This window comes from Phascolarctos cinereus, unplaced genomic scaffold (assembly GCF_003287225.1).
Source record: "Phascolarctos cinereus isolate Bilbo 61053 unplaced genomic scaffold, phaCin_HiC Scaffold_3;HRSCAF=262, whole genome shotgun sequence".
NCBI lineage: Eukaryota > Metazoa > Chordata > Mammalia > Diprotodontia > Phascolarctidae > Phascolarctos > Phascolarctos cinereus.
This window is the reverse complement of record NW_027555736.1, coordinates 21,025,694-21,046,537: the sequence shown is the minus strand read 5'-3', so window position 1 is coordinate 21,046,537 and position 20,844 is coordinate 21,025,694. Positions and strand designations below refer to the sequence as shown.

At 47.1% G+C, this 20,844-nt stretch overlaps 1 protein-coding gene across 3 annotated transcripts in view; it reads left to right on the top strand.

Moving 5' to 3' along the window:
* Positions 1 to 20,844, top strand: part of FAM13C (family with sequence similarity 13 member C) — a 100,684-nt gene that overhangs the window by 33,593 nt on the left and 46,247 nt on the right. For all 3 annotated transcript variants that reach the window (XM_020998236.2, XM_020998237.2, XM_078150715.1), the window contains exons 4-5: positions 4,571 to 4,689; positions 20,726 to 20,789. In XM_020998236.2, the coding sequence (XP_020853895.1) occupies positions 4,571 to 4,689; positions 20,726 to 20,789 (183 nt within the window). The remainder of the gene's footprint in view (positions 1 to 4,570; positions 4,690 to 20,725; positions 20,790 to 20,844) is intronic.

Sequence of the window (20,844 nt, the reverse complement as noted above, 5' to 3'; positions counted from 1 at the left end):
TGCCAGACATCACAGTGAGAAGGGTGTGACTGAATGGAAAACAGATGGACACTTTGCATGTCCATGGGAGTGTTTGGTGGGGAGGGGTTCCCTTTTCTGGGTGTTTGATGCTTTAAAATCTTTGAAGAAACTTTAGAAACCATCCACTCCAATTTTCCTCTCAACCTCTCCCTCCTCCCCCCCCCCCCAGCACTTTAACTGAGAAATTGACTTGTTTAAATGTAAAGTCCAACCCTTGGGTTCAAAAAATCAACTTCAGAAGTACAGTGGGGGGAGGGGTATGGAGAGAGTTTTATAGAAAAGGCTTCATTGAGAGGCAGCAGTGCTTAATGTGGCTCCTAGGAAGCTGATATCATTGTAGAGGTGCCCAGAGGCCTGGATCAAGGAGGGTGATAACCTGGTTGTACTCTGCCCTGGTCAGACCATGGAGAGAGTGTCCTGTTCAGTTTATTGGGCCCTCTGTTGGAGGGGAAGTAGACAAAGTGGAAGGTGTCCAGGAAAGGTCCCTTGGGCTTGTGATGGTACCATTAGTAGGTTGGCCAAAGGGACTGGTTGGTGACAATTAGCCTGAAGGTAGGGAGATTTAAGGGGGTCTCAACAGCTTTCTGAAGTATCATGTGGAAAATGGATTATTACAAAGGGATCTGCTTTGCCCCAAAGGGCAGAATGAAGGGCAGTGGAGAATTATAAAGATTACATATCTTATTTATTCCTCACAATAACCATGGGAGGTAGGTAGGTCCTATTATTATCCCCATTTTGCAGATGTAGAAACTGATGTTAAGTGATTTGCCCAGGGTCACACAACCAGGCTGAATTTGAACCAAGGATTCTGGACTATAGGCCCAGTGTGCTACCCACTGAGCCATCCTGCTGCCACTGAATTTCAGTATTCTTGCTAACATGTAGCCTCTTCTTTAGCATACTTTTAATTGGTAATATGCTGCATCCTGCTCCGATTCACTGTGCATCCCTCCCTTGTTACTTGGGCGATGAAGTGCATTAGTTTATATGCAAAAGAATTGACAGGCAGTGAGAGAGAGAGAAGACAGGTCAAAGCTGTTTGAAGAGCTGGAGGCACTCGAGCAGTGCCCGGAATTATAATTGTTCAATGAATCAATACGCATTTATTAAGTGCCTACTGTGTGCCAGGCACTGTGCTAAGTGCTGTTGTAAGTCATTGTTGTGCTGAAACAGCTGCTCAGAGATCTTTTCAATTTATCAGTTGGCCCAATTGTAGTTACTATGTGTACATGAAAGTAATAAAGCCTGAATGTATTTTCAAAGGTTTTTATGATTCACAGTTTACGTCAGTTCAACCTGGCTTTCCTCCCATTCAGTCCAACCAAATAAGGATGGTTGTAGTGAAGGACTGCTTTTTTTCCCCACCAGGCTGAAGGCATCCCTTTGATGTCTCGCTATTGCCTTCCAATGAAAGTCTAAAATCCTTATCTTGATGTTCTAGGACCCACACCACTCTACCCTGCCCCCCCATCTTTCCAGTCCTCCCCACCAGATTCATGACAGCTCAGAGCCAGAAGGAATCTCAGAGACCCCTGGGCCAATGGTCACCTTGTAGGAAGGGCATTGACCCATTAGGGAGAGGATGGCTAGAGCCCACGGCCTACAAGGGCTGGTTGGAAGAACTGAGGATTTAAATGGTGACTTCAAATACTGGAAGAGTTTCCATAGGGAAGAGAGGATAGACTGGTTCTGTTTGTTTATTCCAGAGTGGAGAAGTAGGAGCAACAGGCAGAAGTTACAGAAAGGCCAGTTCTGGTCTGGCGCAAGCCCGGAACGTCCTGATCATTCTGGCTGGCCAGAGTGGAATGAGCTGCCTCGGGAAGCAGTAGGTCCCTTCCCCCGATCCCAGACCTGATGCAAATGTGGTAGAGACGATTCTTGTCCAGTGTGAGATTGCTTAGATGGAGGGCTCTTCACCAGAGTCTGTGAACTTGCTTTTAATATATTTTTATAATTGTAATTGGTTTCCTTTGTAATCCTGTGTTTTATTTTATGCATTTAAAGACATTTTGAGAAGGGGTCCATGGGCTTCCCCAGAGGGCTCCATAATTCACAGAAATGAAGACCCCCTACTTTAGAGAGACCACACCAGCCAGTAAGTGTCAGAGCTGGGCCTTGAGCCCAGGCCTCCCTGACCTTGAGGCCAGCCTGCCCACTCAGCACCAAGGGCTGCCTCTTTATCCCATACTTGCACAGTTCAAATAAATAAATATGTTAAATAAAACTGGATTCTTTCTGAATGGCTCAGCCTCATAAATGTCCCCTGCACAGCTCTAGTCTCTGGGTCTTTTCATCCCTCCACCCAAAGGACCCTGATAGCTCCCCTTTGCTAATGGGCATTTCTTCTCTTTGCTGGCCTCCTCGTCTTCTCAATGGTCATCCCCTCTCAGAGGAGGCAGATTTGAAAGCAGACGGGGAAGCCTGAGATTGAAGCTTAATTTTTCTAATCAATATCAAGTAGCCCTTCATTAACCAAATGAACTAATCCATTGGCCTCTGGCCTGAGGGTGGCACCATTTTTTATGCTGATAAAAGGCAGGATTTAGTAGGCCTTGTTTTCCTAGATAGTATAGGTCTTTTTTGTTGAAAGGGAGGGACTTTGGGGTTCAGGGCCAATTTCTAGATATTTGAGTGTCTCAGAATTGTGAGAAAAGTAGGGTTGTCCGGGGTGTGTAGATATGTATATGTGAAGTTAGAGATGATCCCGTGTGTAGGGTGTACATATATGTGTGAAATGTATAATCCCAAGGATATACCTGTAGTGTGATGATCATAACAATGACAATAATGGTCTCCAGAATTTACATAGTATTTCAAGGTTTGAAAAGCACTATACATACATTCTTCCCTCCCCTTCTCATTTATTTATTTATTTGCTCATTCACTTTTAAAAAAAATTTAAATTAAATAAATTTTTAATTTAATTTAAATTTTGTAATTTTAAAATTTTAAAAATTTGCTCATTCAATCATTTGTTTACATTTATATACATTTATTCTGTCTCTCCTACTTTCCTATAATGCAAAGAAGTTCCTAGTATTATCAGATCCATGCCAGGAAATGGCCAGTCTGGGGATGTTACTGGATGTCTGGCTGCTTGCTGTAATTCTGTATGTATAAGAGCCTGAGTGTGTGTGGAGATGCAAGTGTATGTGTGTATGTGAGTGTGAGCTCAGCTGTCTTAAGGCATAGCACTGTCCTTAGAAGGATGACACAAGCTTCCTTGTGTAATAATACATATGTAGTACAAGTAGAGCGTAATAATAATGGCTAGTATTTATATAAAGTTTGCAAAGCAGCACACAGTGTATGTATTATCTCATTTGAGAGCATGTGTGTGTGTGTGTGTGTGTGTGGTGTGTGTGTGTGTGTGTGTGTGTTTGTAAGAGAAAGAGAGAGAGAGAGACAGAGAGAGAGAGAGAGAGAGGTAGAACATGCTATATGTCTGCCTATGAGTGTAAGCTGCACTGTCTTAAGACACAGGGCTATCTTGGACATCGATTCCTTGAGTTCACACACAGGAGTAGAGGCAGTGTGGAGTATGGATAGAATACTGGGCCTGGAATCAGGAGAGATCTGAGTTCAAATTCTGCTTCTGAACACTTACCAGCTGTGCACTGTGTGATCCTGGGGAAGCCATTTCAGCTCTTTCAGGCTCTTTTTGTTCAGCAGTTTTCATTTGTGTCTGATTCTTTGTAACCCCATATAGGGTTCCCTTGGTAAAGATACTGGAGTTGTTTGCCATTTCCTTCTTCAGTGGCAGACAGAGGTTAAGTGACATGCCCAAGGTCATGTAGCTAGGAAGTTTCTGAGGCTAGATTTGAAGTCAGGTCTTCCTGACTCTCAGCCTAGCATTCTATCCATTGTACCACCTAACTGCCTCTCTTTGAAGCTCAGTATTCTCATTTGTAAAAATGAATGTTATAATACTTTCAGTGTTTCCCCTAAGGGATTGTCTTAAAGTGCTCTGTAAATATCAGTTGTCATTAGTAGTAGCGTGTGTGTGTGTGTGTGTGTGTGTGTCCACATACATTTGCCCTATCAGCTTTTTTTTTTTGTAGACTGACTCAGGCTTGAGATTAAATAGTAATTTGGAGGTTGGGGACAATGGCTGTTTGAGGTTCCCAGGCCAACATTTTTCACACTGTGCTATTAAGGGAAACAAAAATGTTTTTGAAGTTTTTCTAGTCAAGGGAACTGTACTCTTCCTCTATTCACATATGACTATAGAAACGTCTACAGGAGATGCAGAAAGATAGTAGAAAGAGCATTGGGTTTGAGGTCAGAGAACCTGGATTCAAATGTTGACATCATCACTTAACTCCCTGTGTGCCTTTGGCCTCTGTCACCTCTTAGGACCTCATTTTCCTCAGCTCTGCAGTGAGCAAGTTGGACTGGATAACCTTGATGGTACTGTCTGGCTCTGGATATAGGATCCTTTGTAATCCTCACCTGCCCTGCCATGTTCCTGCCAGCTGAAGGCTCTCTCTGTTCCCACTGATTGCCACTGACCATGCCTACTCTCTCTTTCTGTTGCTTTTCATAGGAGCCAGAAAATGTCTCTCCTAACCCATCCGAACGGCAGGGGAGAGCAGGAGCCCCAGCTAATGAGAGTCCTCAGAGCGTCACCTTCCACTGCCAAGACGTGGTGCGGCATCAGCCAAGGTAAGCTCTTTGTGAGGCCCCCACTGGTGGTTTCCTTCTGTCTCAGAAATGTGAACATGTATAGTGGAAGCCTGTATTTGAAACTGGCAAGTGTGAAATTGTCAAGTGTGAAAGCAGCAAGTGTGAGACTGGCCAGTGTGAAACCAATGAGTATGAGACTGATGAGTGAAACCAATGAGTGTGAAACTGATGAGTGTGAAGTTGATGAGTGTGAAACTTGCAAGTGTGAAACTGGCGAGTGTGAAACTGGCAAGTATGAAACTGACTAGAAGATCTAGAGAGAGAAATAGAGTCTTTTCCACAGCCTGGCAGAATCTCTCAGCTCTGTGGCCTGCCTATTAATGATGGGATTCTTGGGCAAAGCTTTTAACCTCGGGTTTCTGATGCCTGCAGAAAGAGGGGTTGGACTAGATGGCCTCTAAGCTGCCTTCTTGCTCCGAGTCTCTTCCTATGATCCTGTGTTCCTTTGATCCCACTACAAGTAAAAATGGGCCCTTGCTCGCCAGACCTGCTTGACTGCCAGCGAGCCTGGGTAAACTGTACCATGGACGGCAGATCTCTGGCTGAGGTGGTGAGTCATCAGTCTTAATCTGTGTCCAGTGGACAGCATTATTTCATCATAATAGGGGACATAGTGTCTGTCCTCACGTATTTGAAGGATTGTCATGCGGAAGAGGGATTATGCTTATTCTGCTTGGGCCCATGGGATGAGTCAGGGACAATAAATGGAACTGGGAAAAAAGTGTATTTTAATCTTATGTAAGGAAGAAGTTCCTAGTATTACCGGAGCCATGCCAAAGTGCAGTGAGCTGCCTTGGAGAACGTGGCCGTAAGTTCTCCCTCGCTGGAAGGCTTTGAGCAAAGGCCCCATGTCCACTTATTAGTGATAGTGTAGAAGAGATTCTGGTTCAGAGAGGAGCTGGGCTTGATGGGTGGTGAGGTCACTTTCAACTCTGAGATTCTGTTGCCTTTTACCTGGCCTCAGGTCTACCCTGAGCTGCTGTGGAGACGTGTGGGAAGAGACCAGGGCCAGGGCCAGGGCCTGAGCTGTGTGTGTGTTGGGGGTGGGGGCAGGGCTGGGCTGGGCAGTGTGTCCTGTGGCCATCACATCCTCTGATGGGAGCAGGCCATCTGTCTGGGTGCCTTCTGTCTCTGGAAAGAAACAGAAAAATTCAGTACCTGCGCATATCTTCTCTCTCCCTCTCTCTTTTCTTCTTTTCTCCTCTCCCCTTCTCTTCCTCTCTCCCTCCCTTTTCTTTCCCACACTCTCCTCCCCTCTCCTCCCCTCCCCTCCCCTCTCCTCTCCTCCCCTCTCCTCTCCTCTCCTCTCCTCTCTCCTCTCCTCTCCTCTCCTCTCCTCTCCTCTCCTCCTCCTCTCCTCTCCTCTCCTCTCCTCTCCTCTCCTCTCTCTTTCTCTCTGTCTGTCTGTCTGTCTGTCTGTCTTTGTCTCCCTCTGTCCCTCTGACCATGTCTGAAACAACTCAGACTGAATGGTGTCACTGGTGCGGGGGAATGTCTCACTGCTGGGTGTGCTGCAGAGCTGTGCATTCTTTAAGATATCCTAAAGCAGCACAATGGACTTTGTTTAGCTGTTCCATTTTGTTTCTGGAAATGACAGGTTATACTATTCTAAAGAGAAGCCAGAGTCCATTCTAATTGTCCCTTCTTATGGAAAGGACCCTCTTTTGTGGAGAGGATAGGATTGGCCCTTGGCAAAATTGTGATGTTGGTGGAGTTCATCTGGCTGATCTGACTGCTTTATTAAAAAAAAAAAACTTTTAAAATATTTGTTTTCTCTTTATCTACATTCCCAGCATATCCTTCTTTGCGCTTCTCAGAGAGCCATCTGATAGCAAAGGATAAAAAAAAAGTTAACAAATGGGAAAAGTCTGACATTCATTTCTGATTTCTTTGGCAATCATTTATTTAGTACCTACTATTTGCTGTGCTGTGAATAGAGTGCTGAGACTGGAGTCAGAAAGACTTCTCTCCTGGGTTCAAATTCAGCCCCAGACACATACTAGCTGTGTGACCCTAAGAAAGTCACTTAGCCATGTCTGCCTCAGTTTCCTCATCTGTAAAATGAGCTGGAGAAGGAAATGGCAAACTACTCCAGTATCTCTGCCAAGAAAACACCAAATGAGGTCACAGACGGCAGACACAACTGAAAAACAACCCAATAGCAACATTTGCCAGGCGTTGCATTAGGCACTGGGGATACAAGAATGTGCACACACACAAAAATGCAAAATAAATGCAAGTGTGTGTAAAGAAATTTGTGGAGGAGAAAGCAACCAGTGAGGTGTCAGGTGAGATTTCCTGTAGGAAGTGATGCCTGAGCTGGGTGTGGATGGAAGTGAGAGGTCCCCAGAGGTGGAGGTGAGGGGGAAGTGGCTTTCACTTGGGGAGCACAGCCCCAGAAACAGGAGATAGAGCCTCTGTCCTCTATGGTCACCTGGAGCCCACTGCCTCTGCACCTTGTGTGCTTTTAATTCATATCAATTCGTTCAATTGAACATTGCACAGTCATAGCAGCTGACATTCACAGGCTGCTTTTTTGACAAGGCCCTTCAGAGACATGACCTTGTTTGGTCCTTACAGCAGCCCTGTGGCGTTGGTGCTAATGTAAGCCACCATTCCTCAGCTGTGGGAATTGAGTCTGAGACAGATTAGGAGACTTTCCTGAGGTCACGAGGTTAGTAAGTATTGGAAGTGAGATTGGAATCCAGGGATTTCTGACTCCACTTGGCTAAACTGTCTCTCCCACAAGTTCCCACTGCGTATGAGACTTGTGCCAGGGCCTGGGAGACTTAAAAAACAGAACAAAACACAGCATTGTCGCTATCCTTAGAAAACTTATAATCAGTTTTGGGGATGACACAAACGAATATGATGTAAAGTGGGGTGTGACCGAGGCAAGGGGGAAGCAAGTGATGGCTCCCTGGGAAATATTCAAGGAGGCAGGAGTCACGGATGGCAGTACAGAAGGAGTGGCCCCTGGGCTGAGCTGGAAGAAGAGAAGGATTTCAGCAGGTTTCAGGCATTTGAAGAATAGAGGGGTGGCCTCTAGGTAGCTGGAGAAGGAATGGTTCACTCCAGTATCTTTGCCACGAAAACCTCAAGTGGGATCTCAAAGCGTCAGACACAACTGAAATGACTGAACAACAATTCTGGGTGGGAGAGGGCAGCAGGAGGTCAGAATGGTAACCTTGGCACCCAAGTGCTTCTGAAGAAGGGTGGTGTAAGGGAAGACCGGAAAGGGAGGTGGGTGCCAGAGAGTGGAGGAAATAAAGAGGACAGAGCCTTCTTTCTTTGTCGGACTCTTGGTCATATGATGCTGCTTCCAGCGAGCCCAGAGGCCAGCCTCTGAAGTGACCTTGTCCAGATGGCCAAACTCCAGGTCTTCAAGCCCCGTCCAACCTTAGCAATCCTGGATGCCATGCTCGCCAAACCCTGTGCTTCTGCCTAACCATGGTGGTGGTGAGTCAGCACTCATCCTTTTTTTTTTTTTAATTGTATTTATTTATTTTTAATTTTTTAAAAATTAATTTATTTTGGTTTATCAACAATCACTTCCATATGCTTTTGAGTTTAAAATTTTTCTCCCCCTTCCTCCCCCTCCCCCTCCCCAAGATGGCACACAATCTGATATAGGCTATACGTTTACATTCCCATTAAACATATTTTCACATTAGTGAAATTGTAAGTAAAAATTAAAACCAATAGAAGGAACCATCAGAAAGAGGAAACAAAACTCAACAGAAGGAAAAAAGAATAGCAAACAGTATGCTTTGATCTGTATTCAAACTCCATAGTTCTTTCTTTGGATGTGGAGATGTCTTAGATCCTTGTATTGCTGGGAAGGGTTAAGTTTATCAATATTAGACATTGCACAACGCGGCTGTTATTGTGTACAACGTTCTCCTGGTTCTGCTCACTTCACTCAGCATCAGACCATACAAGTCTCTCCAGGTTTTTTTGAAGTCTGCCTGCTCATCATTCCTTATAGCACAGTAGTATTCCATTACATTCATATACCACAACTTGCTCAGCCATTCCCCAATGGATGGGCATCCTCTCAATTTCCAATTCTTGGCCACCACAAAGAAGAGCTGCTATGAATATTTTTGTACATGTGGGTCCTTTTCCCATTTGTATGATCTCTTTGGGATACAGCCCTCATTCTTGCTAATGTGTCAGCCCTCCCTGGGCACTGAGAGGGATCAGGCAACCATGCTCTCAATGTCCGGTCCAGCAGGAGACCAGAGAAGAAAATCCTTTCAGTCTGGTGGTTCCCAATCCCCTGTGCGTAGCTTCCAACTCCTCCTAATTCCATGGCCAACGCTGTGAGCGTGGATGATTCCAGAGGGGCAAAAGGTCCCCAAATGATAGATCATGATTCATGTGATTTAGAGTTTGTAACTTCAATGTAGAGATGGAGGAAGGGAAGGGGATAAGCATTTATTGATCACCTACTGTGTGCCAGGCATTATGCTAAGTACTGTGAAAATATTATCTTATTTGATCTTCATAATAATCCTGGGAGGGCCAGATTTCTAGCTATTGTGACGCCATGTTTCTTCCCACCATTAGTACTATTTCCGGCCCACATTTCAAGCTTGCTTAATATATGCCAACTGAATGAATAGTAATCACTTAACACATGCTTGTTAGATCTGATTGAATTGGATGAATGCTTGTGATTTGTTGAATTTAATTGGGCTCCCTAGTTAAGCATGGTGTGGATTGAAATTTAAATCACTTTCTCTCCTCCAATTGTCTTCTGACCTATTGGGGGAAAGGTGGCTTCTGTGGAAGCAGGTAAAAGGGTAAGCCAGAAACTGGCCAAGGGAAGGACTCTCTTTGGGAGAATCAGAAGTGGATGAGATTTCCAGTTTCCATTTTAGCTCCTACTTGGGATTACAGACACTGGCCCCACAGGCAATTGTGTTCATGGTCCTAAGGACACAGGGGCAGCTAAGTGACACAGTGGATATAGCACCGGACCTGAGTTCAAATCTGGCCTCAGACCAGCCATTTGACACTTACTAGCTGTGTGACCCTGGGCAAGTCACTTAACCCCAATTGCCTAAATATAAAAAAGGAAAAATATATTTAAAAATAAGAGTAAAGACTGAGGGAGGGGTTCGTAGTGCATCCCCACCCTGCATGAAATTTGCCACCTTTGCGAGTTCTTTGGGAGCCTCTGAATACACTCTCGAAGCTTTCTCCTTCCTGCACATTCCCAGATGGCTGTCCCCTTTCTCCTGACTGATGCTCTGCAGGACCCCTCCCACCAATGCTGGTCTGGAGGGCTCCTGTCCTTCCACGTCATCCAAGTTTCCTGGCTAGAGCTTTGTCAGAATAGGCCATGGCCCTGATTGGGATCCCAAAGCCAGATGTTTCCCTGAGGTCCTGGCTTGAGATGGGGCTGTCATTGGACAGTGGAACTGAGTGGGAGTTGGGGACGGTAGGTGGGGTAGCCTTGAGGCTCCAGGGCCCAGACTCCAGCTGGGCTCCAGCTGCCAGGCCCCTTCCAATGACATCAAGGCACCTTCTCATGGGATTAAAAACAAACACAGCTGAGGCTGAAACAGGTGTGAGAAGCTGGACAACGCAGGTCTGAGGCTAAGCAGTCCCTGGGAATTCTCCAAACCCAGTTACGCCTTCGTCTTGTGTTATGTAGCCAAAGATGGCCAGGCGCCTGCCTTGTGGCGGGTCATGTTTTTGGAGCCGGGAGGGCCTTTAGACTCCATGTGGCTCCAACTTCCCATTCTACCGAGGCCAGAAGAGGTTTGGCCAATAGTTTTCCAGGAGTCTACACTAGTGAGCATTAGAGCTGAGATTTAATCCTGGGCACGTCCCTTTTCAGCTTATTTCACGCCAATCCATTTCAATTTAAACAAACAAACACTTAAGGGCCTCCTGTGTGCCAGGCAGTGACCTTTGATCAGCTAGGTCCGAGGGCCTTTTCTCAGATCTCCTCCTTGACCCTCGGCTGCCCTGTTGGGTGCTGTCGATCACCCCCTCCTCCCTGATACTCCCTTCTCTCTAGAGTGTGGGGTCGCCATCTCTCCTGGTTCTTCTCCCTCCTCTGTCTCCTTTGCTCCACATCACACTCTAACCATAGGGGTCCCTCAGGGTCGTCTCCTCAGCCCTCTTCTCTTCTCCCTCTCGACTCCTTCACTTGGCAGTCTCATTAGCTTCCATGGATTTAATTACCATCTCTATGCTAATAACTCCCAAATCTTGCCCCAGTACCTCTGCTGACCTCCAATCTTGCATCTCGAAATGCCTACTAGGCATACCGAACTGGATGTCCAGTTAAACTGGCTGCAAGACCTGAACTTAACTCATGCTCTTTCCCACCTCCCACCTTCCTTATTACTGTAGAGGCCAACACCATCCTCCTAGTTCTCCAGGATCCCAACCCAGGAGTCATCTGGAATTCCTCACTATCTCTCACCCCCCCATATCCAATATGGTGCCAAGGCCTGTTGATTTCACCTTTGGAGCATCTCTTGAATATGCCCCCTTCTCTGCTCTGACACTGCCCTCGCCGTGGTACAGAACCTCATCTACTTATGCTTGGACTGTTACATCAGCTGCTGATGGGTCTGCCTGTCTTAGATCTCTTCCCACTCCAATCCGTTCTCCTTTCAGCTGCCAAAGTGATTTTCCCAAAGCACAGGTCTGACCATGTCACCCACCTACCCAATGAACTCCAGAGACTCCCTATGGCCCCCAGGAGCTAATAACAAGTGTTCTGTTTGGCACTGAAAGCCTTTCATACCCCAATCCCCTCCTGCCTTCCCAGGCTTCTTACACCTCCCTCCCTCCCTCTTCTATCCAGTGACACCGGCCTCCTGGCTGGCCCGTAAGCAAGCCCCTCCATCTCTCAGCTGCAAGCATTCTTTCTGGCCATCCCCCATGGCTGGAGCACTGACCTCCTCTGACCGCTGACCTCCCTGGCTTCCTTTCACTATTCAGCTAAAATCCCACCTTCTTCAGGAAGCCTTGCCGGACCTTACCTAGTTCCAGTGTCTTCCCTCTGTTAATTATTTCCTGCATGGAGCTTGCTTTGTATATATCTGTTTGCATGTTTCCATTAGATTGTAAGCTCCTTGAGGGCAAGGGCTGTCTTTTGCTTCTTCTCAAATTCTCAGCACTGTGGGTGCTTGATAAATGTTTACTTAATCAACAGGTACTGTGATTACTAAGTCAGCATTGACATGGTTGCTGCCCTCATGCCTTCAGAGAGCTTCTGGTGTCATAGATATAAATAGATATAAAAAAATAAAAATATCTGTACAAAGTAATTGTGAGGGAGGAGGAACCAGGAAGTAGGGGAATCACGTCAGGGGTGCTGCTTGCAGTGAGCTTTGAAGGAAGTTAGAGATTCTTCTAAGTGATGTTGAAGAGGTAGAGCATTCCATGGCAGGAGGAACAGCCTGTACAAAGGTGTGGAGGTGGGAAAGGAGGAGTAGCTTGTAGGAGGAACAGCAAAGGACTCTCTCGGACCGGCTCTCTGAGGGCAGGCATGTTATCCTTTCTGAACCTCAGCGTTTTCATCTGTGAAGAAAGGGGGTTGTGCTACAAGACCTCTGGTGGTCTCTTCAGTTCCAAATCCACATGCTCTGTTCCCAAAGCCAGGGTTCTTTCCGTTGGCCCACACTGCCTGTCACTTGGGGGAATCTTGGCACAGATCTGGAGGGTCAGCACCTCAGAGCTGCTGACTCAGAGCAAGTGCAGAGAGCAGGGCTCGGTCCTGGCTGGCAGAACGAGGCCATCTTCTTGGGGGAAACGATGCTGTGTCCCGTGGTAAGCAGTAAAGTGAAAGGGTGGAAAGGCTCTTCCCAGCAATGAGAACTGGCCAGAAGATTAACGGGTTCCTCTGGTAGTCCGGGTGGTGCAGTGGGTGGAGCATTGGGCTCGGAATCAGGAAGACCTGAGTTCAAACCTACCTTCCATTATTTACAAGCTGTGTGACCCTGGGTAAGTCACTTAACTGCTGTCTGCTCGGTTTCTTCATCTGTAAAATGGGGATAATAACAGCACCTGCCTCCCAGGATTGCCATGAGGGTCAAAGGAGGTTATAGTTGTAAGGCACTTAGCAGTTAGTGCCTGGCACACATAGGTGCTATGGAAATACTTAATTCCTTGCCTCTTCCTCCTTCCTCCACCCTTTGAGGTGTGGTGAGTCTCCCCTCATCAGAGGTCTTCAGGAGAGGCTGACTGGACAATGTGTGGGAGTATTGTAAAGCAGATTTGTGGTCAGGTGTATATTGGGTGGGGAGGGACAAAAGAAGAAGTGTTTATGTGGTTCCTGCTGTGTGCCAGGCACTGTGCCAAGGGCATTTTACAAATGCTATCTCCTCTGCTCTTCACAACAAGTCTGCAAGGTTTGCACTATTATTATCCCCATTTTACATCTGAGGAAACTGAGGCGAGCAGAGGTTGAGTGACTTGCCTAAGTAAGTGTCTGAGACTGAATTTGAACTCAGGTCTTCCTGACCCCAAGCCAGCTCTGCCTGCTGTGCCTGCGGCTGGACTGGATTCAATAAATGACCTTTCTGGTCCTTTTGAACCCTAGGATGCTGGGATGCTGGGCTTGTCTGTTCCTCAGGGAAAGGTGCCTAGGACGGGAGTCAAGGATGGAAAGAATGAACACTGTTTTCGGGGTTCCTGCACACATCCTCTTCCTTGAACCCCCCCTTCCTGTTTCTTGTCATTTCCTCTCCATCAGGTATCCCAGAATTCCTCCAGCCCCTCTCCACCCCTACCCCCAGTGTCTGCAGTGATTTCACTCCCCTCCCTCTGCTTGTCCACCCCAGCATCTTCTTACGCCTCAGCTTTTCCCTTCCCGTCAGCACTGCGTCTGCAGTGTCCCCCACGGCCCTGTGAGCGGCCCAGGTTAATAAGATAAACTGACTCACTGAACGGTATCATTTCTTTTACATCGCACATTTACATTTTAACGGGGACCTTTGACGCCCTAATCGATCCGTCAATCAATGAACAATCAATTAAATTTGTGCCTACTATGTTCTGGGCACTCTGCCAGGGGTTGGGACAGGAATACAAAGAACGTGTCCCTAATTGCAAGGCGCCTTCATGCCAAAGGGGAAGATGACACGTTCTTACAGCCACCACAGATATAAAGACCAGAGATAGAAAATAGTTAATTACAAGAGAGTGTGAGAGAGAAGAGGCCAGCAACTGGGAGACAGGGAGAGGGAGGGAGGTGAGACCTGGGAATGAGGGCTGCAGGAACATGAGAAAAGCAGAGAGAAGGCCACAGCCAGATCACAGGGGCTACAGGGGAGGCTCGGGGGGGGGGATTGGGCCGCCTGGGGAAGCGCTTCAGGGCGCATCAGGCTAAGTATCTTACCCTTTGGTGTTGGTTGGGGAGGGGAGTGAGATGGGTCAGTCTGTGCTTAAGGAAAGTCCTTCGGGCATCAGTGGTGTAGTCAGGATGGCCTGGGAGTATGAGAACGAGGAGGAGCTGGTGCGGCAGTTTCTGGGTGAGGGGAGGAGGGCCTGCCCACCAGGAGTAGCCGTGGAAGTGGGAAGAAGGGGTCGGATGCAAGAGATTTTGTGCAGGCAGAAATGAGGATCGCATCAAAGTTATAAACCCCGGAGGATCTGAAAGAAAATGGGAAGATAGAGAGGGATTGGGGGGAAAAGATAATGAGTTCAGCTTGGAACATCGTCTACGTGAGATGCCTCGAGGCCGTGACATTCAAAATGTCTAATAGGCTGTGGTGGATGTGGGGCTGAGGCTCTGGATGGGGGAGTCACGGGCATAGAAATGCTCATTAAACCCAGGGGAGCTGATGAGATTACTGATGTGGATGAGGGGCCAGCAAAGGAGACTGGGACCCTCCATAACAAAACAGCCCCCAAACAGTCATCCCATCTTTGCTTGGAAACCTCCAGGGAGAGGAGGGGGAAGATAGCGCCTTCTAGCCACGCTCATTTCACGCTTCTGAGCTTTGGGCATTTTGTGCTCACTTTGACCCTCAATCTGCCTGTACACACCTGTGACCCATGGCTTCCACCTCTGTCCTCTTGGTCAAGCAGAGCAAGTGGGAGTCTCCTTCCACAGGATCACCCTTAAATCCTGGACGGATGATGTCTGTCATGTCCACAAGCTGCAGTTCCTTCCCCAATATATCTGTATACGCAACTCTCCCTATGTAGAGTGCCATGTCCATGGCAGAGTGCCAAGGGATTTCCCATTCCCCGCCCATGGCACCGTGTTCCTCTTTATCACAGCCCAATGTTACATTCATTGTTTTTTTGTTCTGTTTTGGAGAATATCCTGGTGTTAACTTAGTGAACTTGCAGTCCATTTAAAATCCCTATATCTTTTTTTTTTAATTTAAATTTTTTTAATTTATTTTGATTTATCGACAATCACTTCCTTATGCTTTTGAGTTGAAAATTTTTCTCCCCCTTCCTCCCCCTCCCCGCCAAGGCAGCGCACTATCTGATATAGGCTTTACATTTACATTCCTATTAAACATATTTTCACATTAGTGAAGTTGTAAGTAAAAATTAAAACCAATAGGAGGAACCATCAGAAAGATGAAACAAAACTCAACAGAAGGTAAAAATAAGTGATAGTGATTCGACTTCCATAGTTCTTTCTTTGGATGTGGACAGCATTTTCCATCCCAAGGCCTCCGGAGATGTCTTAGATCCTCGTAACGCTGAGAAGGGTTCAGTTTAACAATATTAGTCGTCATGTAACGTGGCTGTTATTGTGTACAAAGTCCTCTTGGTTCTACTCTCTTCACTCAGCATCAGACCACATAAGTCTTTTCAGGTTTTTCTGAAGTCAGCCTGTTTATCATTTCTTATAGCACAATAGTGTTCCGTTACTTTCATATACCACAATTTTCTCAGTCATTCCCCAGTTGATGGGCATCCTCTCAATTTCCAATTCTTTGCCACCACAAAGAGCTGCTATGAATATTTTTGTACATGTGGGTCCTTTTCCCATTTGTTTGATCTCTTTGGGATATAGCCGTAGAAGTGCTATTGCTGGGTCAAAGGGTATGCACATTTTTGTAGCCCTTTGGGCATAGTTCCAAATTGTTCTCCAAAATTCTTTTTCCTTTTTTTTAACTTGACACATTATTTACCCATTCGTAGAATCATAGATTTGATGCTGGAAAGGGATCTTTGAGGCCATCAAGTCCAATCCCTTCATTTTAAAGATGAGGTCATTGGGGACCAGAGAGGTCAAGTGTGTTGCCCTGGATCACACAGCATGCCAGAGGCTGGATTTGAACACAGGTCTTTTCTGCCATCATGTGCGGCACTCCATCCTTTGCCTTACTGAAAGGTGCAGTTAGTTGTTCCATCCCAGTCCTATTCATCATTCAAGACTAGGCTGACACTTATATGTCTTTCTTAGAAGTCTCCTCTGTTTGCACAGGTCTGTCCCTTCTCAGTTTCCATGACACTTGGGAGCCTTTGAGGGCATGCTTTAATACTCAGTTATAGCTGGTCTTCTAGAAGTTCATGTGGACTGGTCTGAGCTCCCCAGCTGACCTGGAAGCTTTGTGAGGGCAAGGACCAGGCTTTAAGCTTTTCTATCCTTTGCTCTCCAGAGAACAGGCTGCATCTTAGAAGCCATGGGGGACATTAAAGTTCATTTGATCCAAGCCTTTCACTGTATAGATCGCTCACTCGGTCACCAAGCATTTAGTACTGGGCACTGTGACAGGCCTGGGAATACAGAGACAAAATGAGACAGTCTTTGAGCTTAGGGAGCTCACCTTCTATGAGAAGCATTGGGGAAACCGAGAGCCAGAGATGCGAGCCCAGCGGGCATTGGAGCCTTGGTTCTTGGGCTCCCCACAGTGACTGCAGGGGCTTGCTAAATCAGTGCTGATTTATTGATTGGCATAAACTGAAGATGATTCACCAACGGTTGGCAGCTTCTCAGAAGCTGGGCTTACGCCCCTCTCTGACTGGAGCCCAGGAGTAATTACAGGACCCAGGACAGGATGTGTTCTCTTCTCTGCTGCGGGGGGAAGTGGTGGCCCTGATTCCTTCTAAGTCAAGATCCCCAGGAGGGCTGAGAGCACATTGTGGACTGCATCAGTCAATAGTTACCGACTATTCCCAGACTGAAGACTGAGTTTCTTAACCTGGGGTCGACGGATCTCCAAGAGGGTCTGTGGATAGGTATCGGAGGTCCATACACTTGGGCTGGAAAAAGTGACATCTTTATTTCCAGTAACTGTTACTTTCCTTTATGATCCTGTACAGTGTATTTTATTTCTTTAAAAACAGTCTGAGAAGGGGGCCATTGGCCTCACCTGATTGCCAAAGAGGTCCATGGCACAGAAAGGGCTAAGAGCCTGTGCTCTAAGGTCATGCAGATGGGAAGGTGGCACTTAGGAGTCAAGTCAGCCAATGTCACTGAGCCTCAGTTTCCTCATCTGTAATATGGGGATTAGCCAATCAATTAATCAACAAGCTTTTTTTAAGGCACTGATAAAAATGAAATGGCAGTTACAACATATATATCATATGTACATATAAATACGTAAATGTATACATGATACAAATAGACACACCCCAGATATATTCCAAGACAGTAGAAGAGATAATAGGTCTAAGAACCAGAGGAAACAAAGTAATGTGGGATCCACAAAAGAAGATGGGCCTGTGATGGGGGAGAATGAGGGATGGATGCCGGCCAACCCCTGGCCTCCACTGGTGACGGGGAAGGTCAGGATGGCCTCCAGCAGGCTGGGTGGACTCCCTCTGCCAGCTCACGGGAGGTGCCGTGGATGGGCATGCATGGAGGGGCTGCCCTCCGCGTTATTGGAGGAAACGTCCACCTGGATGAGATCACTGATCCATTCGTGTGTTTTGGGTCTTGACCTCACGCGTCTCTTAGGAAGATCGTGTGAGAAACAATACGAGGTTATTTTTTGCAACCCATGTGTGAGCCTTGATGTTTTTCTGTTATTTCATTTTATTGGGTGGAACATTTATGAAGCACTTACTGTATACCCAGTATGGTACTGTATTGGGAATACATATACCAACAGAAAGACAGTCCCCTCCCTTGGGAGTCTTACATTCTTATGGGGGGGGGGGTACAACAGCACATGAGAAGGAGCAGAAGAGCAGGGGGTTGAGGGGAAGACTGTTTAGCTTTTCCTATGGAGGAGAGGTGGAAAAGCCCCAGAGCTAGTAGCTTCGGTGCCCTGGCCCAGGACCCCAGCATTTTAGATGTGTAAGGAGCTCAGCAGCCACCGAGCTGTCCAGTCTGTATTGACATGGAGTCTTCTCTGTCACGTGCCCAACACGGGTTCATCTGGTGTATGCCTGGAGGCCACCTCCAAAGAGGGCTCCCTCCCATGGCAGCCTGTGTGGCATGTGCACGGTGGTCCTGATGTCCAGCTTAAAATTGCCCCTTATATCCACTGTGGGGTCTTGGCTGCAGAGGACAGGGCACGTACGTGGCAGCCCTTCAGACGTCTGGAGGCAGCTCTCATGTCCTCCAGACCAAACCCTCCCTTCCGATGTTCCTCATATTTGGGGGGCTGTGTATAATGTTACTATGCCCTGCTTCTTTGAGTTCTGCTAGCGCAGGCATTTGGATCAATTTAATACTTTTCTTGGGGAGGGGGATGTGACCAGGTAGGACTGAATATTCTTCCCTAACAGAGAAGCCTCGTCCAGATGGACCACCATCTGGAGGCTCCATAGGGGAGGGACCATTCTTAAAAATGCCTTAAGGACTCCAGATCCCTGGTTTGGGGGCATGATTGGCAATGGGGTGGAGCCGGGAAGGAGGTCAGTGGGCCCATCCTGACAGTAAAATCTGAGTTTGGGGGAGGGAGTCGCTGAAAATGGCAGGCAGCCACAGGCTTCCAGGAGGGGGATGATCTGTTCTATGTGGGCCGGGCATCTCAGTCCAGCAGTGGGTCCTGATCGAACTGTGTGGACACGGCTGTTACTGAGCGGGTCGTTATCCTCTGGAGAAGTAAACGGTTGCCATGGTTACCCACTCTCCTCCTGTGGCTAGTGTTCACTCAGCCCAGGAATGGAACAGGGAAGTTGATGGGGCACCGCTGGAAATCCAGAACGGGCTTTGATGGCCACCTGCCGAATCTGTGAGCCTTCCTCATTGCATCTGAACCGAAGCAAATGATTTACTATATTTAGATGATCACATCTGGGAAAGCAAGTGTTTTTTTAAATGCCTTTTGCCCTTTGACTTTAATTTTTTATATAGCACATGAAAAATGATTTTACAGGTTAGTTTATTTAATTTTTTGGGGGGGGGAGGAGTCACAAATAATGTAGAGAATCTCGGCTCTGCCACTTCCTAGCTGGGTGACCCTGGGTAAGTCTCTTTGACCCTCCAGGCTCCAGTTTCCTCATTTATAAAATGGGGTAATAGACAAGAGCAGTGGGCTGGTTCTGAGAGGGAGAAATGTGATAGGAATACGTAGAGAACACATTTGTATGACATACATACAGATCTATATATGATATAACATGTAAAATAAGGAAGTGATTGTTTAAACATTTATTAAACACTTGCTAGGTGCCAGGCACTGTACTAAATGCTGGGAAGCCAGAAGCAAGCAAGATTGTCCCTGCCCTCAAGGAGCTTACATTCTAACAGGGGAGACTACACATCGAAGCTGGACGAAGAGGGAAGGGGTGGGCAGGGAGGGGCCAGAAAATGAGGGGCAAGGTCCGGCAGAGGCCAGTGGCAGGCTGGCCCGGGCCCTTCCCAGGGGTGCTCCCGGAGGAGCAAGGCGTGGTCCTTGTGGTAGAGCATCCCCACGTGAGCAGGATGCCCAGGAGGTAGGCCCTGCCAGGGTGAGGGTTAAACGCAGTGTAATGGATAAAAAGGTCTGTGAGTTTCAGTGAACTGTGAACTCAATATGAATCAGCCCAAGAAACGACTGTAGGCTTCCGTTTTCTGGAGAGAGGCTGAGCAGCATCCAGGAATAACTAGGGAGAGGACAATCCCGCAGTACTCGGGTCAGAGCACAGGGGCAGGTCCGAGGTCAGGGCTGGGCACTAGATTTTAGGAGTGGCATTGGGAGGCCGGGGGCCATGCCAAAGAGGCAGCTAGCATGGGGACGGGCTGCGAGTTCATACTCTACCTGTGTCAGGTGGAGGAAGTGGTTAATGGTTAATCAGTTAATTCAGAGAAGACGTGGTCATGGCAGACACGGTCAGTATCTTCCCATAGTTGAACGGCTTTCACGTGGGAGAGGAGGGGGACTTTGGCCCCTGAGGGCAGAGTTAAGAATAATAGGTGAAAATTGCAAAGGACAAAGTGAAATTTGATGGAGTAGACGCTTGCATGAGAAAGGGGAATGGGCTACCTTAGGTTATAGTGGGCTGCTTCTCTGCAGCTTCCAATAAAAGTTGGGTAACCACTTTGGAGTGTGTTATAGCAGGGACTTTTCTGCAGGAAGGGTTTGGACAAGATGGCTTCAGAGGTCTTTTCCAGCTGTAATACCTCACTGGGTTGTTTTGAAGAGAGTGCTTAGTAAAACCAACGTCTGATGTCATGGAAATGGATGTTAGCATTATCATCTGGAGATGGCAGGTGGGATGTACCATAAGTTGGGCCCTTTTTTTTGACAGTGACTGTCAAATGTCATGTGTTTATCCTGTCCAGAGAATCATTATGATCACTGGGACTGAGGACGGCAGGTCTAGTAATTCTGATTGTGACCAACAGAACCAAGATGGGTTGCTCAGAGATCTCATTCATCACCAACTGACCATTGAGAGTCAGGGAAAGCTATGGAGATGGGGAGAAGGTTCTGGCATGTGAAATCAGAGTGTGTCACTCATTGGGGAGATTCTAAAAGGCTGTCCAGTCAAACATCTCACAACTGCCCACACATTTAAACTCCTCTGTCCAGTCTGATGTGTAACACTAGACCCTGGGGCAAGGGAAGCTGGTCCTCTTGGCATGTGTGTTATAGCCAAAGTAGGCATGAAGTGAGATGCGTTTCCTTCTGTTTTTCAGGTCAGATCAGAGGGTGGCTGTTTGGCCAAAGGAAGCCTCAGAACCTTTGCGGGACTTAAATGAGGTAGGTGCTCGCAATGCTGTGAAATGAAAATCCCACCTACCTGGCCTTTCTTGTG